Source organism: Sphaerodactylus townsendi, linkage group LG01 (genome assembly GCF_021028975.2).
Source record: "Sphaerodactylus townsendi isolate TG3544 linkage group LG01, MPM_Stown_v2.3, whole genome shotgun sequence".
Classification (NCBI taxonomy): domain Eukaryota; kingdom Metazoa; phylum Chordata; class Lepidosauria; order Squamata; family Sphaerodactylidae; genus Sphaerodactylus; species Sphaerodactylus townsendi.
The window spans coordinates 146497196-146524880 of NC_059425.1; the positions used below are offsets into that span (position 1 = coordinate 146497196).

Below are 27685 nucleotides of genomic sequence, written 5' to 3' on the forward strand. Positions count from 1 at the left end.
TAGTCTGAAAATGAGCTGTTATCCTGGGATATCCTCATTTCCCACCCAGAGGTTGGCGTCCCTATGCCCAAATATTGGAAATTGTATGTGTATGGGGGGAGGAGCAGATGCCTGGACTCAAATGGGGGAAGCTAAGTTTGTTTTGGTATCCTGGGACCTGCTGGAGAGGGATAAAAATGGGACTAAGAATATTTCTGTCTTCAGCTGTTTGTATTTGGGGGTGTGCAGAGGACTGTGGCTCAAATAGTAGCAGTTACAAAGAGGGAGATTTGGGGGTATCTTGAAATCTGCTTTAGAAAAAAAGAAATTGAGGAGATAGGAATATTCCTGTCTACTATTTTTGTTGGTTTGTTTCTGTGAAGGATGTGGGAGGGAGGGGGAGAGAGAGAGGAGATAAAGCTGGTTTCCTAAATATGGGAAGTGAAGTCACTCTATTGTCCTGAACCTACTTCAACCAAGCAAATCCTTCCACATTTTCAAGCTAGGGTATCAGAGAAGCCAGTATTTGCTCTGGATTATGGAATGCATTTGGAGATTCATACCGAGTATCAAGTATGTGAGTAGTGTAGTTGTTAAGAGTGTTGGTCTAAGATTGGATAGACCAGCATTCACCTCCTCACTTAGCCATGAAATGCACTTCGGGCTGCCATTCTCCACATGGGACCAACATTGCAACTGATGTCCAGATGACAGTGATCAGCTCCCCAAGAGAAAATGGCCGCTTTGGATGGTGGACTCCATGGCAGTATTCCCTTCAGAATTACTTCTCCTTCTTAAACCCCACGTTCCCAAGGCTTTAAATCTCCATGAATTTCCCAACTGTTAGTTGGCAACCCCTAACACATTATGTGATTTTGAGCCAGTCATCCACTCAGTCTAACTTATGAGAACACAGCAGAGGAAATACTTCCACTGATACACAAATAAAATATTTATTTGTTTCAGTGAAGGAGTTCATTAAATCTTTCATCCTCTCGTCCATTGACTGATATTTAGACTATTATGAGTGAAAAATATATTTTCAAAAACCACATGCCACATGATTAAGTGTTGATGGCATATGGTTTTTGGAAATGTTCATACTGAAATAATTTAATAGCTTACAAAGTATGGGATTGGGTCAGATTCAAAGCTGTGTCCCTACCCGGGAAACTGAGAAGTCTTCTACCCTGCTAAAAAAGAAGAAGAGTTTGGATTTATATCCCCCCTTTCTCTCCTGTAGGAGACTCAAAGGGGCTTACAATCTCCTTGCCCCTCCCCGCTCACAACAAACACCCTGTGAGGTGGGTGGGGCTGAGAGAGTTCCGAAAAGATGTGACTAGCCCAAGGTCGCCCAGCTGGCATGTCTGGGAGTGCACAGGCTAATCTGAATTCCCCAGATAAGCCTCCACAGCTCAAGCGGCAGAGCAGGGAATCAAACCCGATTCCTCCAGATTAGAATGCACCTGTTCTTAACCACTACGCCACTGCTGCTCCCTAGTACTAGTATTGTTTTCCAAACTGCCTTCTTCTGAATGCATCGATTTTCTTTTCAATTGGCCAGTTTATACAATGTGGAACTTAAAATCATCATAATAAAATAATGACTAAGGTAAACAGATGATTGAGCAGGGTTGTAAGATTTGAGGATTGTGATGAATGGTACTGATAATAAGGGGGCAGAGGTAAGAGTCGCAGCTATAATAGATTTCAGAATGATCTGTCTTTAATAAATTTCAGTCTCCTGAGCAATTTCATTACAAGTGGGTTGCACTGTTATTAACTTTAATGCATCAAGTGTTGTATAGATTCAGCACTTAGGATGTAGCATAGTAATTGGCATTCCAGCAAATTGATGCAAACCATAATATTATGCTACTGTTTCAAAGGCACGTTATACTTGCTTTGCTAGCAGAAGCACTGTATGAGAGAGCTGATGTGACATGGGAAATCCAAGATCGGAGCTTCTGAGTTGTGTTGAACTTTAATTAAGCCTTGGGAGGAGGAGGAGGAGGAGAGTTGGATTTATATCCTCCGCTTTCTATCCTGTAAGGAGACTCAAGTGGGCTTTCTTTTTTTTCGCGTTCACATACATCTTTGCAGGCACCCATGGAAACAATGCAGGTTGGAACCCATGGATTGGATTGGAACCCATGGAAAACAATGCAGGTTGCTGTCACATCTTCACATGGAGGTCTATTTTTTCCTCCTACCTATGCATATCTATTCAAGCACGCACAAATGAACCTCCACAGCCATGCTGATGTCTCACAATATCATGATACAACCATCTGCACCTGTGTGGCTGTGCAGATGTAAGACGCAAAAAAAAATTTTTTAAAGGAAAGTGCAGCCGAATAAAGTGCCTCCTGCCCAGCCATTCGCTCACAAGCAGCTGCAACCGAGGATTTTTCAAAAGACTTGTGAATAGCGTGATTCCCCAAAAAACCCAGTTTGGGGGAAGTAACATGGGGCAAACTTGCTTTAGGGGTGGGATCAGTGGTGGGATCCAAAAATTTTAATAACAGGTTCAGATGGTGGTGGGATTCAAACAGTGTCGCCGCCGCACACACGCACCTCCAGCCCCTATTGGGCAGGGAGGTTGCTTTAATAACCCCTTCTCGGCACTCAGAAAAAATTAGTAACCACTTCTAAAGAAGTGGTGAGAACTGGTTGGATTCCACCTCTGGGTGGGATCTGTGCGAAGGGCCTCCAAAACGGATTTTTCCTGTTCTAAACCTGTGTTTAATGGCCCGTGCAGAGTGGGCCATAGATCTCCCATATCTCAGATATTGTGACTTTGTATTTTAAAATATCATGATAACTACATGTATAATTTTGTTTAAATAGATGTGGTTATTTTTGTCTGATATCTATTGATTCCATTAGAATATGCATTTTTAGAAATTAAGGAAAAATCATATAATATCAGAAATCTGGTTTATAATGTTTTCAGTGAATGCATACTGAACTGCAAATATTAGAGAAAGCAAAGGAATGAATTTCTCTGGTTGAATCTTCAAAAATCTTTTATTACCAGTCTCAGATTTATTGAAGGATATGACATGTTCTACAGTGGTTGAGACTGTGGTTGACGCAACAGAGGTTGAATCTGGGACACCTTGTTCAGAGGCTGTAATAGACAAATACTGTAGTACTTTCATTTTTTTTCAAAGCTATATCTACATATAGTGTTTGAATTAGTATCAAGGAAGCAGCACCTTTGAAGAAAGGTTTGTAAAGGTGCAACTCAACAATTGATACAATAACTTCGGAACTTCAGACAAAATAGAAGATAAAACAAACTCAGCTTATCCAATTAAATAAACTTGAGAAACTATTGTTGGGAATGACCTTTCTCTGCCACTGCTTGTCAAAATAGAAAGAAGTGAACTAAAGTTTAAATACAGTGGTCTGATTCAGTGTATAACAGCTTCATAACTTCCAATGTTCTCACCCAATATTTTCATTCCCCTTCTCTTTAACTTGACTTATGCCAAATTTGTGGTCCAGCTCGCACTTAGGAATGGTATCAAGGGCCATATAAAAGGTCCTGCTTGACTTCCTGTTTTCTTGGTGATTTCAAAGCTGTGATAACACTCTTGTGATTTCATTGTGGCAGCTTAATGTACAACATAAAATGTCAGTGAGCAAGCTAGGAGCCATGTTATGTTATGTTCTTTTCCTCTTTATACGGACAACAACTCTGTGATGTAGGTTAAGATTGAAAGTGAGTGACTGGTTCAAAAATCACCCAGTGAGCTTCCACAGCAAGATGGGGATTGAAACTGGGTCTTCCAGAACCCACTTGGAAACTCTAATTGCTGTAAAACACTGATTTTCATAGGGTGGCTGTTGATGAATAGTAGTAAGCAGCCAAGCCTAGTTGAGTTATGTAAGTTGGGTGGTATCAAGTCACTCATCGGTTATTTCCAGACCTAGGGTTGCCGACCTGCCAACATCTCCCCGAATTAAAATTGAATTTCAGATAACAGAGATCTGTCCCACTGGAGAAAATAACTGCTTTGGAGGGTGAACACCATGGCATTATATTTGCATGAGGCCCCACCCCTCCCTCAACCCTGTCCTTCTCAAAGTCTACCACAAAATCTCCAGGTATTTTCCAACCTGGATCAACCCTAGCCAGGTCCGGCCCACTGAGTCCTCCCTCAAAGGCCAAAATAGGTCTAAAAAGGACCCTGTACCCTTCCCCTGCCTTTTACTGAGAGAATCAAGCCTGAAGGCACTCTACTGTTTAAAGCTACATATTCAGGTTTTTAAAAAACCCAGTGTTTTGTTATTGTTTTAAATTTCACATTTTCTTGCAAACCTGGGGCCCTTTTCAGGTTTGTAGAATGATCTGTCTTGCTTGTTCACAGCTCCAGTCACTGGATTTAAGTACCCTCAAATTTGGCCTACTTTGGGTGCTGTGTGGTTTCCGGGCTGTATGGCCGTGTTCTAGCAGCATTCTCTCCTGATGTTTCACCTGCATCTGTGGCTGGCATCTTCAGAGGATCTGATGTTGGGAAAGCAAGTGGAGTATATATATCTGTTGGAGTGTCCAGGGTAGGTGAAGTATCCTGGACTTCTATTCAGATGCTCCCACCAGTGACCTTGCTATCTCCATTGTTACTCCCATGCTATAGACTTCATTGTTACTCATACTTCTTTTCAGATGCCCTCAACTATTGACCTGGTTGCCTTCTTTGTTACTCACAGACAATGTTTCTTCACCCACCCTGGACACTCCAACAGATATATATATACTCCATTTGCTTTCCCAACATCAGATCCTCTGAAGATGCCAGCCACAGATGCAGGCAAAACGTCAGGAGAGAATGCTGCTAGAATACGGCCATACAGCCCAGAAACTACACAGCACCCAAGTGATTCCGGCCGTGAAAGCCTTCGACAGTACATTGGCCTACTTTACTTATTAGTATATAGATTCTGCCTTAGTTCCACCTTCCACAAGTCTTCACACTTCTAAAGGGCTGTTGTGGATCAAGTGGGACTAAAGTATTCTTTGTTGACTCAATTGCCCATCAGAAAAAAAAATGAGCAGATGCAAGGGGAAGGAGGGGGCCGAGAATAATAATAAACTCTGTGTTGTAACTTTGTAAGCATTAATTGTTAATGCCTGTGTAGACCCTTGTAGCTAAATTAGTGCTCATCATTATACTCCACTTACACTAATGAAATAATTGCCATCTCGCATTTGAGTCTGACAGTTGGCTGGAGCTCCCCTGAACACCAGATGTTCTGTATTGGGTTTCAGGACAAATGATTTCTTAATTAGAAGGATAGGGAATACATGAGAATGTTGTGGATATATACCACTAAACCCACTGGGAGGCTGAAGGACCATTCCACGAGACACTCAGCATTTCTCCCTTGATAAATCTCTTTACTAGATCAGTTATTTTAGGCATCTCATGCAGACCTTTAAAAAAATTATGCAGACATCTACTGCATTCATTTTGCCATGGCGTAAACTTAACATTTTTTATATCTACTGGAACCCAGATTTTAGTAGCAAAGAAACAATGTGAAATTAAAAACAAAAACATACATTTGGGGGTCTAAAAAACCAAAAATTATAAGAGGAGCACCTGTAGCTTTAAGCAATGACTTTCCTGAATGTCCTTTACTAGTATTCTAGGTTTGGTTTCTGTGAGTAAAAGGTAGGGGGAGGGGACAGGCTTCTTTCCAGGTCTGTCTTGCCTTTGAAGGAGAACTCACTTAGGCCAGGTCTGGCTAGGGTTGCCAGTGCCAGGTTGGGAAATTCCTAGAGATTTTACAGTGATGTCTGAGGAAGGCCTTTGGGAAGCGGCCTCAGATGCATATGAGAGTCTCCAAACAGCCATTTTATCCTGTATGGCACATCTATGTTATTTGGAATTCATTTGTAACTCTGGGACATCCCTAGACCAGGAAGCAACCCCAGGGTGAAATGATACCACCAAATTTGAATGACACAACTAGGCCTGGCTGCTTGCTTCTGTTCAACAGCAGCCACCCTATGAAAGTCAGTGTGGTGCAGCAGTTAGAGCTTCAGAGTAGGGTCTGGGAGGCCAAAGTTTCAATCTCCATCTTACTATGGAAACTTACTGGGTGATTTGGGACCAGTCAAACACTTTCAACCTAACCAGTGTAGGGAGGAGGATACGGTGCCATCTTGCGTGTTCCCTACCATGCAAGTAGGCCTGGTTACCTGTGCGGGGGGTGGGGGGGGGAAGGGTTGAGGAAAGTTTAAGAAAGTGAGGCAAATATAAGAGGGTTGTCTGTTGGATAAGGAGATAGGATTGCAAACCTTCCAGATTTGGAGAGTGGAACCTTGATAGGTGGGGTCTGATAGGGAAGGGACTTCAGTGGAATGTAATGGCATAGACTTCATGCTCCAAAGCAGGCATTTCCTCCAAGGAGCTAGGATTCTTAAACTCCAAGGTGGGGGCTGGAGATCATCCAGAATTATAACTGATCTCTAGATGACAGATTAGTTCCTCTATAGAAAATGGTGCTTTGGATGGTGGCCCTTATGATTTCTCAACTTGGAGCTGGTGGCTTGAAAGGGAAAGTGATCATTATAGTTAGGAGATGTGTTGTGATTCCAGTATATCTCCAGGCCCCACCTGGTGGTTGGCAACCCTAGACAGAGAGAAGGAAGGACAAAAAGAAGAGCAACCATGGGGGCTTTCAGGAAAGAAAATGAGGAAATAGTGCGAAGAAGGAAATGAGATACCTCCTGCAAGTTCCCACTTGTGCCTTTACTCCAGTTATAAAGCTTTAGAGGGGAAACCTGTGTAACATTCAGAGACGTGGCCATGTTAGTGCATTGTAGCAAATCAGAACAGAAGTCTGGTGAAATCTTAGTGACTAACAACATTTATTCCAGTTTGAGTTTTTATGAGACAGAGCTCACTTCTTCAGAAACAATGTTTAAAAAAAGAAATTCCTTTACCTCAGGTTTACAGAAAATTAGAGAAGGGGGAGGGGAAAGAGCTGAACAGAATCTCACATGGTTTATTGTGACCTATCTCTGCTTTGCTATCCCTCTCACCCCACACCTTCTGTAATTTTATATAAAACTGAGCTAAAAGGGTTTCATCTGACTGGAATGTCTTCTGGAATGTCACCCACATTCCAGAATAATGGACTAGAATGTATATGGGGAAAAAAGAAGAAATGAAGTAGAATGATTATAGGTGTGCCAACCATCTGGAGAATCCTGCTTCTGTAAAATGATGTCATTTACCTCTGTGCCATGAAAAGCTTCATCTGTCCATTTCCACACATCAAGCTTCTATTAAAGGGCCAAGAGGTTTTTCTCCAAGTTGCTGGCAAATCTAAAGGATTACCAGCAATTTTATGTAGCATCCATATAACTATACATAGCCTTTAGCTATGTTGGTACATTGACCCTGAATGCTCTGTCATCTATTGTGGTTTGAACGTGTGAATGGTAAACGACAAACATAACAGAAAATAAGATTTAAAGAAATAATATAAGGATCTATACCTCAGGCCAGTGTTGAATGATTACTAGCTAATTAACTGAATTTTAGACAAAGAGCAAAAGAATGTCATGGGAAAATGGGAGCAGAATAACTTAACAGATGCAGGTAAGGTAATATGTTAAATCAGTAATACAGGTGTACTACAGGAGGAAATATGCCCAGAAATGACATTCACTGTTTTTAACTTTTGAATGTCACTGCCATAGGGTCCAATATGATAAATATGGCTCTTTAAAATTCAAATGAACATTCATAACTGTCTAGCTGTTTAATTCAAATAGAATTTGAATTGAATTTGCACTTCTGTATTGTCTGGAATGAAGCATTTTTGTACAGACCCATTTCAATCTCTTTTCTGTGCTGGTCATGGGACAGTGATGGCCCTAGTTGCCCTCAAGGATGACCTCCAAAGATATTTGGACCAAGGCGGGTCAGTGCTGCTGATATTGCTTGACTTATCAGGAGCATTCAGCTTGGCTGACCAATTACTTAGCTGACACTGGGATTAATGGGACAGCCTTGTAGTGGCTGTGCTCATTTCTCCAGGGTTGGGGCCAGAGGGTAGCTGTGAGAGAGAATTCGTCCACATGCCACTCATTGGTAAGTGGAATCCCACAAGGGGTGATTCTCTGTCCCATATTGTTTAACATCTATATGTGCCTTCTAGCCAGGTTGATCTGGGGGTTGGGCAGGGATGCCCTCAGTATGCTGATGACACACAGTTCTATCTGTGGATGGATGGATGGATGGACAGACGGACGGACTCTAGCCCGGAAATTTTGACCAGTTGCCTAGAGGCTGTGGTGGGATGGTTGGAAGAGTTATGAAAATTGAAGTTAAATCCAGCAAAGATGGAGGTCCTTTCGTTGGTGAGGTGAGGAGCTGATGGGAAAGACCAATTACAAACTCTTGATAGTGTGCAACTGCTGCATCATCCATCAAAAGCTCTGGGATGATTCTTGATGCCTCCTTAACAATGGAGGCTCAAGTCAGTCAGGGGTTTTTTTCTCTGCCAGGTGAGACTATTGGTGCTTTTCCCATCCCAAACTGACCTGACCACAGTGACCCGCAGAATAGTTTAGTTGGTTGTGGTGGGTTTTCCAGGCTGTGTGGTCATGGTCTGGTAGATCTTGTTGCTAATGTTTCGCCTGCATCTGTGGCTGGCATCTTCAGAGGTGTATCACAGAGAGAAGTCTGTTACACACTGTGTCTAGACACACTCAACCAGTTGAATGCAGCCGTGAAAGCCTTCGACAATACATAGTCACCTTTAGATTGGAAATTCCAGCTGGTGCAAAATGCAGTAGAATGGGTCCTAGGCAGGAATCCAGGGCAGACACATATCCAACCTGTTCTCTGCCAACTGCATTGGCTCCTGGTGGAGTACTAAAGTAGGTTCAAGGTTTTGGTGCTTACTATTAAAGTTCTAAACAGTCTGAGATTTTCATAACTAAGTGACCACCTCTCCCTTTATGTTCCCTGAAGAACCCTCTGGTCAGCAAGCAATAACCTTCTGGTGATCCCTGGCCCGAAAGAAGTTCAGTTAGCCTCGACTAGGGCAAGGAGATTTTTTTGCCCTGACCCCAGACTGGTGGAACTCTCTTATCTGATAAGACTGGGCAGTAGTTATTTAATTCTCCAGGGCAAGAGGGAATTTCTTTAGAAGTGGACACTCCTTTTCCACTTCCAAGCAGGAGCTTCAACAACCTCTCTCAAAGAGACTTTTACTGTCTCCTAGGCCATCCACCCATCCCACACAGCAGGTTTAAGCATCCTGGGGGTGGGGGATAATACAAGGTGGTAAGCCCTCAAACCTTCAAGAGTTGTGTCTACACCCTCAGGCTAAATAAACTGAAAGGTATCTCATACAACTGAACAAGTCAACACCCTGGGACCATCCAATCCCATAACTATTAATGTAGAATTCAAGTTGAAATAGATGTGAGAGATTCTACCTGCAAAATGTTGAAGAAATATACTGAAAATAAAATGCTGCCAGAACACATTTAAAACCATATATCACCCCCCATTAAAAATCTGCTGCATTTGTGAAAATATTACGCCCATGATAATACTGCTACTTTTAGCAGGTTTCCTTTTTTATTAGGAGAGTGAGAAACCAAGATGGAATTACACATGGCCATAGAGATTTTAGAGGAAAAGTTAAGAGCTTGTTACATCTGAAATACATACTATAGATCCTTATACTTCTGAACAGGACATGTGCACTCAATAGTAAAATCACTGTTCTTGAAAAATCTCGTATATTACTTGACAGCTGGTTAGACATACCCTTGACAACTGCTCTGCTTAATCAAGGGTGTAAATGAAGCTACCGCTTCAGTGTTCCATGGTAGTCATTTCAAATCCTCTCCTTAATATCAGCTCTTTACAGGTAAAAGCATCTTGATTTTGTGCCCCCAAGTGATATGTTAAGCAGATATAGATTGTTTGTCACGCCAGAGTGGAAATTAGTGTGTTAGTCTAAATTTAAAAGCTCAAGCTTACTAGTACAAATTGCCAAGATACTTTCAAGTGGTGTGTGATTAGGCTGATGCTGTAGTTTTCGTATGGTTTAGCTGGTTACCACTGTGAAATCCCTGTCGGTAGGTGCAGTATCCCACTGTATCTGCTCTTCCTGTACAAGGTCAGAGTCTGTGACTGCTGTGTATGTGCTTGACTTTTTATGCTGGCTGATTTGACATTTTAATTTTGTTGGATCTGCATGGCAATCCCCAGGAAATATGGCTGTGGTGATAACACTGTATAAAAATGTAATTGATGTAAACAAAATTTTCCTAAGTATGTTTGCACGAGCATGAATGCTCTGGTTTTTACATGATTACATTAGGTAATTATAATGCATGAGTGCAGTTAGGAAAATCGTATGTCTCAGGACCTATCCTCATCCATATTGTCAAAAGTGTAATCAGTTTAAAATACTTTGCCACGTTTCCCTTGATATAAGCAGGAAGCTGAAGCAATCATGCTGTCAATTAGGGCTTAACTTAGACTTTTCAATGACTGGAGAGATTTGGCAAGGGTGGTGGGGAGACGTAAAGAATGCATTTTGCATTTCCTTTTTTTGTTTTTTTGCTTTTGCCATGTATCTTTACTGCCACCTTGTGATTTGAACAGGCAGCAATGCACTTTCCATTTCTTGCAAAGAGCTGTTCGTTCCACCTTCTGTGGTGTGTGTTAAAACATTTCCTTGGCCAATGTTTTATTCGAGTTGAAAAAAGCCCCACTATTAGTTGGCTTAAGAAGATTTCTTTTAATAGCAGCCATAAGCCTAAAACTAATCTTATTCATGCTAATAAATATCTACAGTTAGTGACAATTGAAAGTGGCTGAGGGAGGGGCAGTTTAACTAAGTAAATATTAAAGTGCTGTGTGATTAAACAAGTTGTATGCAGAAATGAAATTAATCAGAAGGTGACTCTAGGCTTTTCTGCCAATATACAAACGTTTGTATATTTGCTAAAGCTTAAAGCTGCCAGGATATCGTTTGTGTTGGTCTAACCACAGTTGTACTCACAGCCTGTCACTCAGTGTGACCTGACAAATAATACAAAGCCATTGGATTCTGAAGGTATTGAATTGAGTTCAAGTCCCATTTCAGCTACAAAATCTCTGGGTGATCATAGGTATCATCATTTTTCAATGTTAACTCCTCAATTGTAAAATGAATATATGTACAAGCTACCTCACAGTGTTAATGAAGGAATAGACAAAACAAAGGCTGACAAATTATCAAAACCTATATACATTATAAGCAACTGCCCTACTACAGGATGAAGATACATTAACGTTTTGAACTGTGATCACAATCTCTCTAAGACAATTGGAATGCAAAACCACTGGATCATTCCATCATTGATTATAGACCAATCCCTCAGACAGTGGGTTGCTATGGAAAATCTGTTACCTCTGATGTTATGATACAAACACTTGTAACTGTTCTGCATATGGAGTGTTTGCTATTGAAACGAAAAAACACCATTATTACATGTATGCATGTTGTTCAAGATCACACTGCATTGCAGTGTTTCTAGCATTAATTTATGACTGTGTTGCTATGGATTGGATTAGATTATTTCTGTTGCCTGCTTGTAAAAGCTGTGCAAAGTAATATGAAAAAGCAGCCTGTAAATGTTTTAAATGAACAACTTTTTTCCTGGATTGTCTGTGTTAAATGCTGTCAAGATTCTTCCGACTCATGGTGATTGTATGGCTAATGACCACCAAAATGTTAGATGCCTTGCTCAAGTCTTCCTCTGTTGAGTCAATCCAAAGCAGTACAAGGTATTAATAAAACTCACCTCCTTTCAAATGAATCAAGTTTCTTCTTGTTAACTTTCTTCATTATCCAATTCTCACAATCACACATAGTAATGGGGAGTACTATGGCATGAGTTACCTTGATTGCCAGGAAAACTTCCTTACACTTGAAAAATCTCTTGTAGCTTCTTTATAATTTCTCACTTTCAATCTGATTTCTTGAAGCAGCTGTGGTGAAGTGGTTAAGAGCAGGTGCACTCTAATCTGGAGAACCGGGTTTGATTCTCCATTCTGCCACTTGAACTGTGGAGGCTTATCTGGGGAACTAGATTAGCCTGTGCACTCCACCACACAACAGCTGGGGGACCTCTTTGGAGCTCTCTCAACCCCATCCACCTCACAGGGTGTTTGTTGGGGGGGGGAGTGAAAGGAGATTGTAAATCCCTTTGAGTCTCCTTACAGGAGAGAAGGGGGGAGGTATAAATCCTAACTATTCTTCTTTTCTTCTTGGTTGCAATCTTCCTTTTGGTTGATGATGGAGTCAAGGAATAGAAAATTTAACAATTGGAAACCATTCTTCTTATTTTGTCGTAAGGGTAGCCTCTTGTCCAGAGTACAGGTTGCACATCAAAACCATTAGATGTTGTGGCTCGCACATTTCCTTAAAAACCAGCCACAGCTTTTTGTGATCCACACCGGCAAAAGCTTTGCTGTAATTTATGAAGCACAAGCTGATTTTCTTTTGAAATTCTCTGGTATGGTTCAGCAGCCAACATAAATTTAAAATATGATCTCTAGAGTCTTTTTTTCTGAAACCAGCTTGAACATGTGATTTTTTTGTTTGTTTCATATATGGTAATAGTTTTTGTTGCAAGATTTTTAGCATTGCTTTACTGAAATTAACAGAATGGTCCAACAGTTGCTGCAGTCTTTGACAGTGCCTTTTTGAAACTGAAATGTAAATCAAGCATTTCCAGTGTGTGGGTCATTGTTTTGTTTTCCGTATTTGTTGGCATATTCTTTCTGTGGCATGAAATAACTCTGTTGATATCCCACCTACTCCTGGTGAATTGTTTCTCCCAATTGCTCTCTGCGCAGTTTTCAATTCATTTTCTAAAACTGCAGGTTCTTCTTCAAAAGATTTTTCTGGGAGGGAATCTGTCATCCTTTCATCTCTTCTGTATAGTTCTTCAATGTACTATGTCCATCTTTTCTTTATTTTTCCTGTTCAGATAACCTGTTTCCATGTTGATCTTTAAGTATGCCTAACTATGCTTTAGATTTCCCTTGAATTTCCTTGTATCTTGTCAAACAGATTTTTTTGTTCTGGCTTTTTTATTGTTCTGTTTTTTTACACTGGTTATTATAGAAGTTCTCTTTGTCTCTACCTGCAAGTCACTGAAACACTGCATTTAGACCTCTGATTGTATTTGTTAACTTTTATTTTTGCTTCTTGTCTATCTGTAGCAATTTTAAGAGCTTCATTAGTCATCCATTCATTTATTTTGGCTACATAAATAGTTTTTGTTCATCCGTCCTTGACAATATGTCTGTTGTCAGCCCATAGTTCTTCTGGTTCACATTCACTTGAGCTTAGTAATGCAAATGTGTTCTTTATATGGTCTTTGAACTCTTCAGGAATGTTGTTTAGATTGTATTTTGGCATTGTGAATGTCTGGGTGTTTTTATTCAGCTTTACTCTAATTTTCAGTATTGACCATTCATGGTCTGTATCACCATCAGCTCCTAGTAGAGTGTCTCCATCTTCGGTTTCCATTTGTGCAATCTATTTGATTTCTGTGTTGGCTGTCCAGTGATGTCCATGTATACCTGGTTGCCTGAAAAATGTCTGCAATGAACAATTTGTTGTCTTCACAGAATTCTCCTGCTTCTTTTTGGGTTCCTAGCCCAAATCTTTTAACAATATTGGATTCTATTTTATTTCCTACATTTAATTTCCAGTCTCCTAGCAGCACATCTTGTTTAGCTGTGTGATCAATTTCTTCCTGGACATATGCATAAAGGCTTTCAATTTCTTCCTCCAACATCTGTGGTTTGGTCATAAACATGAATGATGATTATGTTGAAAGGCTTTCCATACAGTCTGTTTGAGATTATTTCGTCATACTTTGTATGATAGCTCCTGATTGCTTGTGCTACATTTTGCCTCACTATTAGAGCAACTCCATTTCTTTTTCTGAATGAAATCCTTCATACTAAGACTGAAAATGTCCTAACCCAATACACTTTAGTTCACTTACTCCAGGATCGTAATTTTTACATGTTCCTTTTCTCATTTTTTAAATTTTGAGTTTACCTTAATTCACATTCCCTGTTTCTGTTATATGTGTTGAGCAGCTTTGGACTTTCTCTTGACATATCAACAAACGAACCCCCTTTCAGCTTTCATCCAGTTGCACCATTTAGAGCAGTGCTACTCATGCTTGTCTTTGAATCTTCCCAATAGCTTGCTGAATACCATCTGACCTGGGGTCCTGTTTTCCAGCGCTATAACTTCTTCCATTTCAGATAGTCTCATCATAGGGTTTTTTAGGTTAGAGAAGATCAGAAATAGTTTACCAGGGCTAGGTGACTTAGAAAGTGAACTGGAAGAATAAATGTTCACAATCTTAAATGTGTCTTCCCTGTCTGAAAAAGTGCTGCCACAGGATAGAAAGATGCAAAAAAAAAAGTTTCAAATGGTTAACAACCCCATCCAAAGTCTGGAAGATCAGGCTGTGGCAGGGCTATGCTGGCATCCTGTTTGGACACCAGTTATGGGGGCAGGCTGGGGCATTCCCAGAGGCTCAGCTGACATTACTTGTCTCCTTCCCAGAGTTTAGGACCAGTTGTGTGGCACACCAGCCCTCGGACCTACACCACACTTTCTGTATCATGCATCCATTCAATCCTATGGGGCTTTTCAGCATACATCCATTCAGTCCTATGGGGCTTTTCAGAAGTGGAGAGATCCAGGGCTTTTCCCTGATCCCCATGCCACCGAGAAGTCCTTTTTGAAGTGACAGGGTGGCACTGTATCAGTGCCCCAACCCGCAGCCTATGGATTTGGGTGGGCTCTAAGTGGCCTATGAAATTTTGTGCAATGAAATTTTGTGAATTAAGAACAATATTTTGATTTCATAGGACTCAACCTCCATACTATAGTTTTAATTACTTTATTATTTTTGATGAGTAATAGAAAATATATTATGTACTTGACACATAAATCCCATCTTCCTTAGAAATCTGTGATTTGTTTTGGAAGAAAATACATGCTCGTTTTTAAATAGGACTGAAATTTGTGGCAGATTTGTCTGCCAGATGCACAAAAATGCTTTCAGCATCAAAACAAACTGATAGCACAGAATATGCAACTGTTAAGTTTTGCCTTGGGTAACTATCGAAGTAAATTATTGGTCACTGCAATCATTTCAGTTTTTAGCATAAGGTCATGTCAATTTCATATGGCTTAAGGTTAATTATGAAAAATACAACTTAAAATGCCTTCATGCTGTACCAGGAAATCAATCATTTTTCTGTCAATTGTGATCTGCTGAATGTATGAATTTGAAAAACTTGATACACTTGCTGACTTAATTTCAGGAATCCTGCCCAATGTTTGGGTTATAAGTAAAATATTGTCATAGAAATTTCCAATGTCATAGGTACAAATATTTATATATTCCGCAATATATGGTTTCTCCTATATTGAAGATGGAAACCCTATGCAGAAGTGCGGTGTGCTATTTATTATGTTGGTTTTCACATATCTGTAAGTACTGGGGCTGTTGTACATGCTGTTGTTCATAGCAAAAATAAAAACATGTAACTGGTGGTGGAGTTTCTACTCTAAGGATTCTACCATATATGATAATGTATCAGCAGCACTCATCTGTGGGTGGCGGGAACAGATTGCAGATTCTTGACAGGAGGGATGTGGTTTTTAAAACCTCGCTACCATATTGAATCATCTATACAATATACACCTGTCCCCCCAATTTTTTTGTTTACCTGGCAAGTTCCCTATGTGAGAAGATACTGCTTACAATGACCACTGTGTGCAAGATGCTAATGGCTTTAGTTCTTAATGTAAGAAATGTTTCTTGTTACTGTCCTAGTATCTCCCTTTGCGCGTTGCTGTACAACAGAGGAGAAAGCCACTATGGTGTACTGTAGCTATGACACAGCTAACAAGTACAGCAGCCAGCATGCATCTAGACAGTCTAAGGTTAAATTCCTAGCTTCTACACCATTGCAAACTGTTTAACAGACAGTTGCTCAACAGCTCAGTTATCCCTCTCGTGTGCATGGAATTAGTGAGACAGGTTTACCTGTGACTCTGACCCCATTCATCTGAATTGCTTTCAGTGTTCCTGCTGCTGTTCAGTAAACAAGTGGAGTATTTTACAGTAGTTTCTTTACTTGATAATGGTTCCACGCTCTGTTTATTCCTAACCATAGCTGTCTTCAACATGCTGCTCACATTAGGAGGGGGCATGGATAAGCTTCTTTAAGGGGAAGGATCTCTGTTCATATTCCCCCATATGCTGGCATCTAATAAGGCATGCAGCTTGAATTGTAATGGGCGGGGTGGGGAATGAATGGAATTTGAAAATTGCTCAGGCAACTAGAAGCAGGTGGCAAGAATTAGACCCTGGTACAGCAGACATGAGGGCTTGCTGACCATGATAGTGAGTTCGTAGGGCAGCCAGTCAGCAAGAGCAGGCTGTTTTATATGTTTGTTTTTGATAGGGGAAAATCTCAGCTATGCTTGGGACTGCGTCTAGTCCATGGCAAGACTCCCCAGGTGGGATGCAAACCTTGGGTCTGCCATATTTTTAAAATTTTATTTCTGTTGACATTATTCATTGTCTTCCCTTCTCACTGAGACTTAAGATAGATTACACAATTAAGGTCAATGCAATCAGTAGAGGAGACATCTAATAAGAAATGTAATAAGACTGGAATAACATCTGAAACAGATGAGATGAATATGCAGTGCATTTGTTTTGTTGGGCACACTGAACCTCCATTACACCGAATAGGAACCCAGAAATGTGCAAGTAATTCATATGAGCCCCTAGATATTAATGGGTCTTTTGACTGTATACAAATGTAAGGTCTCTAGACATATTTGTTGAATTATATTTCTAAACAATAAGAAAGAGTACTTTAACTGAACTGAGCACCTGTTTCAATTAAGCTGTTTCCTATTGTGTGCTCACATTTGACAACCACTGAAATTACAATTAGTACACATTTTTCCTGACAAAATAATAATTTTAAAATGATTATGTAAAAAAATGTTCTTTAGCAATGGTCTTTTATTGTTGATAATTTACATAGTATTCCCCAAACCTGATATTATCACATTTTAAAGCCCCAAAGAATTCTCAACAGCTTATTGAACATTCCTTGTATGTATTGTACGAATTCCCTTAACCTTGTATTCTTCTTATCTCTGAAGCTCAGTACCAGTGTATACATTAATAGCATCCTTCATGAGTTGTGATAACTGTATCACAATGTAATCTTGATGCTCAGAGGTGCAGTCCTTCATTTTGCATTCCGTTTCTATTTCCCCTCTAGACCAGAAAAGGGAAATTTCTATCTAGAGAGTTCGCTATCATTCAATATTGATATTACTTCTGAACAATCACCTACGCTAGGGAAAGCATATGTCAACACAGCACTTTCCATTTATCTGTATCCACTTACACATGTAAAGATCTCTCTCTTGCCCTCAGTCCCTCATTTGGCATACATTTCAGCTTCTCAAATAAAGATCGTTAGACAAGTAATTAAAAGGGAAGGGTTTTAAGGAGTCCAATTCTGAAAATATACGCACCTAGAATGTTTTCTTCCAATGCTGTGGCCTAGTTTAGTGACCCAGTGCCTGTGCAAGTGTGTGGAGCTACTAGAAGCTCATGACCCAATGGGAATAATGTAGAAGATCTGAGTGTTTGAACCAGCACCTTTATTTGGATGCTACAATTCAGTAGCTTGTGATCATTATATGTATTGGTCCCAAAGGAGGAGGAATCTTATCGATAATATATACCGTTTCATGCATTAAAAATAAATGTATTTAATTTCTTAACTACATAGGTTGACCATACCATGATAATGGGTTTCCAGACAGGACTTGACACCACAGGATCCCTATGTCTGTGGTAAAGTGTACTGAGTTCCCTGGCCCATTCATGGGGCTGGAGTGGAAGCCAACTGATTTTCCTCCATCACTGCTGAATATATATGAGCCAAACTTGCCTTCCAGAATAGAACTCTCACAATCATAAGGTTTTCCAAAAGCAACAATATTTATTTCTGTTTCTTTCTAGCTATCGATTACCTTTGGGCAGTGCTGGTGATTGCTGCATGATTGAAATCACCACGAATGAAAATTCACCAATGAGACAGGAAGTCTTTCTGATGCATCAACTGACTGCGGTAAGCCTATCAAACAGAATCCAGAGGCTAATATGCTTATTTTAATTTATCTCATGAAGTACTACTGGTAGTGATTTTAATTAATTGCTATTAGTTGTCACAAACTTAATAAGTTTCATGAGATATGTTTTTATGACAGTCGACTGGGAACTTTACTACTCTTCCCACTGAAATGTATGACGTTTCTGTCCATTATTTTCAATCAGATTTGCATGAGAGAAATTCCTAGCGGTTTGTCTGGGAAAAAAATTTTCAGCAATAGCTTTGTGCCAAGCATAACGTACAGTTTGGCCCATGTATCATGTTTACCCTATAAAGTTATAAATCCAAGACAATACTCCTACAGAGTAGGCTAGGGATGCCATCACCAGGTGGGACCTGGGGATCCAACTCATCTCCAAACTACAGAGATCAGTTTCCTGGAGAAAATGGATGCTTTGGGTGGTGGCCTGTATGGCAATGTACTCTACTGAGATCCATCTTTCCCCAGGCTCTATTCCTAAATCTCCAAGAGTTTCCCAACCTGGATCTGGCAACCCTTCTCCTCCACCTGTCTGCCAACCCTAGAGTGGACAGGTATGTTCCATAGTCAGAGAAAGGACCATGTGTTAAACCAAATGGCAGAGCAGAACCACTTCACTAGTTTCTTCATTCCTTTTTCTCAATTTATCTCCTAAATGCAACTTGCAAAGTTGCAATGATTGATAATGGTTTTTTGCAGGTTACCTTTGGGGCCGTATTCCTTGGAAACGTCCCTGATCATATTAAGATTCATCCAAGTGCTGGGCAGATTTATGGCTTCAGAGGCTGCATTCGGGAGTTCCAGGTGAACAACAAAGAATTATTTGTCATAGATGAGGCCACAGGAGGAAGGAACATTGAGAACTGCAACGTCCCCGTTTGTGACTATCATCCATGTCGCAATGGAGGCACTTGCACCAGGTAGGCACCAGGATTTTGTTATTGTTGTTCTCTTCATTTTTTTCATTAAATCATTGTATTTGAATACATAATGAAACTACTGTAGTTTTTACTTATCCTTTGATTTGTTACAATCTTTGATTGTACTCTTCAATTTTAGAACAAATTACTACCTATATAAGAGGCTATATTTAAAAAGAGAGAACTTTGCAATCTAAATCTTTGAAGCATTAAATACAAGGAACTGGTTCTGGTTTCACCATTCCCAGTGGAGCTGAAATCAGGGATTTTAGTAAGATGTTTCTGCTGTTAATGAACAGAAACTGTTGTTTCATTCATAAATACAATGATAAAAGTCACTTCATGTGAGATTAGGCTTAATCCCACTGGAAGGGATGCCATCTGTTTACATCTTTCTGCATACAACAACCGCAGCATTAGTCAGTGAATCTGAATGCAGTCTAATTTGTCCCAGTCAAAGTAGGATTTGTAAAAGTTACCAATAAATATGTATTTTTAAAAGTTGACAGGTTTTAAAGATTTTTAGTGGGCGCCATTAAGCAAGTCAAGTTATTGATTTATTATTATGAAAAACCATGAAGAGCCTTGTTGAATCATCATTTCCTGCCACATAAAATAAATAGCCATTTTGATTATACATACCAAACAAGTTTTTGCTTTTGGTTCCCCCTTTTCTTTCTGCTTCTTTTGCTTCTGGTTCTCCCCTCTCCTTCTTTCTAATTCTTTTAAGACCACTTTACCCTGACTTTTTCGAAAAGCTGATATTGAGGCCCATTCCGCACAAGCTAATAAAAGTGGAGTGCAGTCGGAGTAGATGAAATTGCTGCTGCCTCAGGGCGTCCGCATGGGTGGGCGTCCCATGGACAGCATGTGTGGTTTTTTGTTGGTCGCCCATTTCTGCGCCGCTACACAGGAATGCACACATGAACTCCCACAGCCATGCTGACATCCCGCGAGACCCCAAGACAACTGTGTGCGCCTGCATGGCTACACAGAAGTGAGCTGGGAATTTTTTTTAAACGGAAGCGCAGCTGGAGTAGAAGTGCTCCTGCCCAGCCATTTGCTTTACAGCAGCTGCAGAATGGTGTTTTTTTAAAAGCATTGCTAGTTTAGCGATTCTCAAATATGCCAGTTTGGGGGGGAAAGACATTGCAGCTTTGTTTCATCAGTGGTGGCTGTGCAAAGTTCTCCCCCCCAAATGGTGTTTTTACTGTCCTCACACTGCTGTTTTTGGCCCATGCAGAACAGGCCTGAGTCACTCTTTTCCTACTGCATAATATTTATATTGGCTTTCTTTGTTCTGCCCACTCCCACCCACCTCTATGCCACTTTTTGAGCATCAGACTGTCATTGTTTTTGATATATTAATATATCGTTGCAATGATAAGTTTATCTGAATTCCCAGCTTTCATTTTTAAAAAAACGATTAAGTTTCTAGTCTCTTGTGAAAATATCCTTTTTTCCTTGTGTCTTCACAAGGGAAGAGTTTATACCATCCAACTGTGGAATACACCAAGGGAAAGGGCTATACACTATTTTTACATGAAAATTGGGAATTCATTACAGTAGTATGTCGAAAGATTGATACTTTAGTGCCGTTTTTAAAATTGCAGCTATCATTTCAATACATTGATATAAGAATACACAAAAATATAGAGGTATTCCTGCGAGGTTGCCAATAGCAATAATACCTTCTTTTGAAATTTTTGATTGTTTAAAGTATGTGCAGGAAAAAAATTAATAGAAAATGCTGAGAGATGACAGATATGCAGAAGAACCATTCCCAAATCAATTTCAGTGTTTGTGGATCAAATGCCAAGAAAATCAAGAGCAAGTTGAGCGTGCAGAAAAGCCCAAAGTGTATACTGAAAGCCTGAATACTGTGCTTTGCTGCAAGCTGAGGTCATTAAATGCTGAACCTCTTCACACCCACATAGTGGTTCTGAATGACAAAACATTAATGTTTCATCCAGCTTTCCGAGCATAAAACAGCACAAATATTCTATTCAAAAGTTGATATACTTAAAAACTCTGTTCTTATCAGTATAGATTGCCAATGAGATTTTTTTTTTTACTTATTTGGTTGATTAATGAAATGAGATTATACAGAGATTCACCCATTTACTTCTGCTCAGTTTGTCCTACGCCAAGAGCCATTTTTGAGCTGAATAAACTAAGGCAGATTCTGCATGGGCCCAAAAACAGCGGTATGAAAACAGTGTGAAAACGATGTTTTTGGCCCACGCGGAACCTGCTTCAGGGCCACAGCCAGTTTTATTCAGTGGAATATTTGCAGAGTTGAATGCATAGCAGATATGGTGAATATAGTACCAGAACTTTTTGTTTGTTGTTTCTATCTCATAAATATAGTTTCCAAATATATCACTCAGTGGACAAAGAAGGAATGCAGCAACAAAAGTGCAACCTCAATAATACTTTCCTGAGATCATTCTATTGAACAGACCTGAGTAGGGTTCTGAGCAGACCTTAGGATTGTTGTCAAAGAGAATGTTCATGCGGCACGTTGAATAACTTGTAATATACTTATCATGAGAACTGGGTCCTCAAGCAAAGCAGCCTTCTGATTATTTTACCAGGAGCATACACTTCAGCATTTCTGAAAGTGGTTTGAACTGTTGTCATCAGCCATTTAACGAGCTTCTTTCAGTGCTTGCGGTGAAGCTTTTAGATGGTTACTTATCTCTAGATTCAGAATTCATAGTGAAGGTGACAGGCCTATTCGTACCCTAACCCAGTAGCACACTTGAGGTTGTGAGGCAGTGATATAGCTGTGCAGTTTCCACATTGCTTTATCTTCATTCTATGAACAGCAGCACTTTTTAACTTCTGCCTCTTAGAAGCATAAAAGCCCTTTCAAAATTAAAGTTGTCAGCTTTAACTGGTATACCAGTTTATTGTTTCTGATGACTACCACCCATTAAATGTAAAGGCTTTAACTATGACTTACTCTATGACTTACTCTTATTCACTATGACTTGCACCCTATATGATTTATATATCTATACTCCAAGTTTATATGGCAGTGCAAACTGGACTGTAATTCAATTTGCAAATTATTAATTTGGAAGTAACCTTCATTTAATTCATTGGGGACACTCATAGGATTAGTCAATAAAGTATAACTATTTGAACAGTCACCAGCTTCACTTGTATCTATCTTGTCCTGCTTTCCTGTGGTTAGAGATGTTAAATTTTGATATAATTGTTGGGGGTTGGGGTGGGGAATCTCCTAGAAAAAAGAATGCAAATGGTGGGGAAAATTTGAAATAAATGTAATACTTTCATATCAAATGCAAACTTATTTTACTGCTTTAATAACATAAAATGCATCTTACTGAATAATTGAGCAGCACATTCCTCATGATACACTAGAAAATATGAAAGCTGCTGGGAAGTGTAGTCCTCAGACATCCAGGAGGGCTCAAATTTCACCTCCTCTTGGAGGGGCAAGAACTACACTTCCCGGCAGCCCTTGCTGAAGAAAGGCATACTTCCCTCTTCTCCCCATGGTGTGCTTCTTCCTGGTGGCAGCAAGTCTTGAAAAGGGAAAAGTGCAGGAGGAAACCATACTCCCCTCCTCCACCACAGCGTGCTTCTCTCTACCAGAACTAGGTTACTATGGTAAACTTGGAAGAACTTCCTGCCTGGGAACATGGAACAAACTCTGTGAAGCTGCAGCTGACCTGGAAGAGACCATTTTCAAAGTTAAAGGAAACTGTCTGTGTGTGTATGGGGGGGGGGGATTTGAGAAAGAAGAGCCAGTTTGTTGTGTTAGGGGAGCCTGTCTGTGTGTGGAGTGGGGAAGAATTTATATAGGTTTTCGTTATCTGTGCTAAATTGCAGGGCTGAAAGGCAGGAGGAGTTGGCCTCCTCGATAGGCACCGTTAACATACCAACAGTCCACTGTATTTGTTTGTGCAATGGGATTTACTAGTAGTCATTTATAATTCAACATACAAAGTGTACTATTTGACATGTTTATGGAATTTGAAATTTTCATTCCTCAAAATACATGCAATCCATAAGAGCATAAGAGGATCAGATCAATGATCCATTGAGCCCATCATGCTGTGTCTCACAGTGGCCAACACATTTCTGTCAAGGGCCAGCAGCAGAGCATAGAGGCTAAGTTCCAGTTCATTTCCATAGAAGTCAATGGCAAAAGTGCCATAGATTTTAGCAGGGCTACATTGTAAGATGTAGGCTGAGTCCTTCCTCTGGTTGTTAGGCTGAGTCCTTCCTCTGGTGTGGTCTCCTGGCACCAGTATTCAGAGGTTTAATGCCACTGAATGCAGAGGTTCCATTTAGTCACCATGACTCATAGCCATGAGCCTGTGAGAGCTGCAAACTGCTGCACCCAAAGTTACTGTAGCACCTGTATCTTAGTTTTTGTCATTTGAGATGTTCTAAAAAAAATTTAAAAACAAATGTGGAGAAAATAATAGAGAGTATTATTTGAAAGACAATTTGTACAGTCACAAACTCCATTATGGGATTATTGAGTGAATAAAAGTGTTCCATATACACTGTGCTGAAGATCTGCAAGGGTGCAGGTCACGGTTTGGCTCCTGCCCCCTGGTGTTGAGAGCCTGCCAACATCTTTAAAGCTGATAGTGTCACTGAATGGCTGCGCCTTATGGGGCTTCACCTTATGGGGGTCCCCAAAATGGAGGAGATGGGCATGCAGGCATGGTCTCCCTCCAGAAGGATCCATGCCATTGTCCAAACTGCCACAAGTTTAAATCGGTCTGTCCCAACTCCCACCACTGTTCTGTACCATTGTATCCAACAAAGAAAGTTATCACAAATAGAGATTTTATAAAATAATATCAAGAATAGTATACATTGTTTACCAACAAGAAGATTTTGATCAGTATATGGTATAATTAAAAGTCATGTTCTACATGAGGAACTGTTTCCCAGCTGATTTTCCAGCCTCAACACAGTTTTACAAAAAGGAAACGTCTGAGTTCCTTATCCAAAGTCTCCTTGTGACTTTGATTAGGTGCCTCACTGCCACTGCTTACTTTTCATCTAGCCAAATCCCCCTGTCTGGTTCTGTGGCCTGTGCCATTCCTGCTGCTCAAGCAGCCTTCATATCAGCATCATGTCTGAGAACCTAGAATGAAGAGTCCACAAGTACGTTGTCAAGATGATATCAAGTTCCATCCTTTTCAATCTGGAAGGTCATTTTCACCAAGTTGGATGATGAGGGCATCGAGGGGCGGGGGGGGGAGGGACACTGGCAGAAGATCTAAAGATGGTATGCAGTGTCCCAGCTCGGAGTACACATTTGTCAAATTGAAGAAAAAACCCTGATATTGGACCCTCCCCCCAAATAGCTTTAATATAAGGGAATAGAAAAACTGATCTCAAGAAATGTAAACTTTTAGGCGTTTTTCAAGCTGCTTTGGCATCTCCACTATTAAAATAAAGATGAGGGAACCCTTCTTCTCCTCCCTCTCATCCTCACTTACCTACTGACTTCCACTGCCTCTGAAGTCCACATTGGCTCAGAGGTAGCAACAGATCAGAGCTAAATGGTGGGCCCAGCCAAGCCAAGCCCAGCCCAGCATTCAGCTCTACCCTGCCACCTTTGATGATCACGTGGACTTAGGAGGCAGCAGTACAGAGATGAATGATGATCCCAGCTGAACAAACACCAGTGTTCAGCTTTACCTCACCACTGCCACCTCTGAAGTCCATGTCTGCACCACCTGCCACCTATGAGACCCATGTGGGCTTTGGAGACAAATTGGAATTTAGGATCAGATTTAATAGAGCTTTTTTTTTAAGGTGGGGGGGGGTTCTTTTTGTTTGTTTGTTTGTTTCTGAGTCTTTTAAACCCAAAGCTGAAAAATATTGGGAAAAAAATATGCACAGTCCTGATTCCAATGTATTCTCTTGTGGCCCTTCCAGGTGGTGCCACACAGGTCCCAGCCTAGTAAACAATGCTGTGCCCAACAATCCAGACAGCACAGTGTTCTAAAGAGGCTGAGAAGACAGAGCATTAATAATCTGAACAGGCTGTCAACAGATAGAAGTTTGATAGACAGAAGAACACCAGTGGCCAATAGCCTGTTTGTATGTTGAGATGAGACCACTTTTTCTGCCACTGTTGTTACCCTAAGCAGGCAGTCTCCACTTTCATTGGGTAAATCAGATTGAGATAGAGAACGAGAGGGGTTAACTGGGATTGATAACCTATGTAAACTGTCATTGTACTTGGTGAAAACTCTCAAATGAACAACCAATTGAATAATTGAAATATTTTTTAATGAGAGAATTAAGTAATAAAAAAAAGAAATATATCTCACGTAATGAGCATATAAGAGTTAAGGGGAAAAACCAAGAAAGTTGGGTAGCTTTTACACAGTTGGGTGAAAGTTACCAGTCTTAAAGGGATGTCCAGAGAAAGCAGCACTGAAGAGGAAAATGACCAGTGTTTCCAGAAGCAAAGGAAAGCATCCACCCTTAAGTGGACGTGTTTACATAGATCCAGAACACACACAATATGTGCGCTGAAGTAGAATGAACTAAGATGACAGGAAAGCCAGAGACAAAGAACTGACTGCTTTTCTGAGGATTCAGAAAAAGTTATGAGAGGCTTGTTGTGCCATCAGGATCCAAGAGAATGCCTGGACTTTTTTCTTGAAAACTGTGATTGCTGGAATCTATACAGGTAAGGTAAGTAATGATCTGTTTGGAGAGCTGAGTAAATCACCTTAAGGATGGGGATTAGCAAGCACAATCGTTCTTAGAATCAAGGGAGAAGTTCAGTGACCAACTGCCTTCCTGGTAAGGCTTGACACACAGGATGGATCCCAAAACCCTCTGAGAGGCATCCATTCTGTGTGGAGCAGTATCTTGCTCTTATGCCAGTCTTCCCCCCACCTCCGTCTTTTGGCACTGCTTAGCAGGAAGAGGGATCTGACTTCTTACACTGTGGCTACTCTGATCCAGAAGAGTGAACCCCAAAGATTCCCTTCAGGAGGCCCACCACCACCAGGTTAGAAAACTGGGGGTTTGCTACAACAAAGTAATGGAGCTATCTTTCTGAAACTTCTGCTATCTCCCAAGCAGTTTTTAAAGGGAACGTAATGGAGTGAATTTTGGTTCAGAGATGCCATTCAGCCCTTAGGTTTATTTTGAAATAAATCCTGAAAGTGTAGGGAGAGTTTTTTAAAAAAACTTTTCATTTTTCAATACTTTCTACCTGTCAAACTCTGTAAGGAGGGCTTGGAAGTAATTAAACTGAGTAATTAAACATCAGTGCTTATGGAAACAGCACATAAAAATTACTATATGGGCAATATTGTCAAAAGCACAGTGGTCGCAGTTGACGAGCAGATTTTCTGTCTGCTCCAGGGATCACCAGAATGTAGACATATATGAACTCAGTTTTCATAGTGCTGAGTACATCCAGGAAGTTAATTATGCCCATCTATGAGTGTGTTTCCAATGTCTCAAGTTATTCTTACAGCAATTATTCTTACCGCTGTTGTTTGCCATCTATTGGAACAGCAGATGGCTCCATTAATGTTAATCAATTAATTAAGACTGAAAAATCAAACTCAATTAACAATAAGTTTCAATACAGAGTAGCTTATCTTCCAATTTCAGACCTAAAGAATGACATAGTTATCAAAATCCTCAAGAAGACAGGTTTCCAAAGGATGACCTAGTCACATTTCAAGTGCAGCCTTCCTACAAATCTACTACTTAGCCAAGAAAGAAAGCAATAAAATATCCATCAATTAGAGCCAAATTCAATTCTCTACACCAGGAGCCTATTCAAGGTTTTAAATGCTGCTATAGAGAGAGCCTTTCTGGAGGATCAGTTTATAGCACAACAAACACATTTATTGCATAGAATCTTCAAGCAAACACTTCTTTTTCGTCACAGAGTGCGAGGATTATCATCTTCTCGTTTTAATTCTAATAACTGGAGGTGTTTCCTTAAATAATGGTTAGGAAATATTTCTTCAGTGGCTTGTGAAGCCCATTAGCTATAAAATATTGTTGCTGCTTGGATGAGGCTGGAGCGAAACAATTTGGGAGATGAAACAGGTTTATAGGGAAGAGAACTGAGGATCACTTTGGTGTAATAGCACAGGTGCTACACCTTGATCAGAGAGATTCATGTTCAAAACCTTACTCAGCCATGAAACCTATAAGCATGTACTGTTAAATACACACTCACTCACACACACATATACATACATACACGTATCGATCCATGGCAAAAAGCTCCCCCTGCCCTCCATCCCCCACCCCCTGGAGCCCTCCTTGCCTGCAGATCCACCAATCCACAGGCAAAAAGCCTCCCACTCGCCCTGATTACAACTTGTATCCCCGGTCAAATTTGGGTGACTCTGAATTGGAGATTTTGCGAGTTGAAGGGTTATTTATCACTATCTTTTATAGAAATTGTATTTGTTTTAATTCTATTTTACTGCTATTTCCTATGCATTCTTTTTATTGAATGTAAGACA

At 40.3% G+C, this 27685-nt stretch overlaps 1 protein-coding gene and 1 long non-coding RNA gene across 2 annotated transcripts in view; one reads left to right on the forward strand and one right to left on the reverse strand.

Moving 5' to 3' along the window:
- The window catches only part of LOC125432636 (protein eyes shut homolog), a 300627-nt gene that overhangs the window by 188147 nt on the left and 84795 nt on the right, over positions 1-27685 (forward strand). Inside the window, exons 6-7 of the mRNA XM_048496405.1 lie at positions 18119-18227; positions 18949-19169. Coding sequence (XP_048352362.1) covers positions 18119-18227; positions 18949-19169 — 330 coding nt within the window. The remainder of the gene's footprint in view (positions 1-18118; positions 18228-18948; positions 19170-27685) is intronic.
- LOC125432643 overlaps positions 1-27685 on the reverse strand; it is an 85710-nt gene that overhangs the window by 10448 nt on the left and 47577 nt on the right. The gene's annotated exons all lie outside the window — the stretch shown is intronic.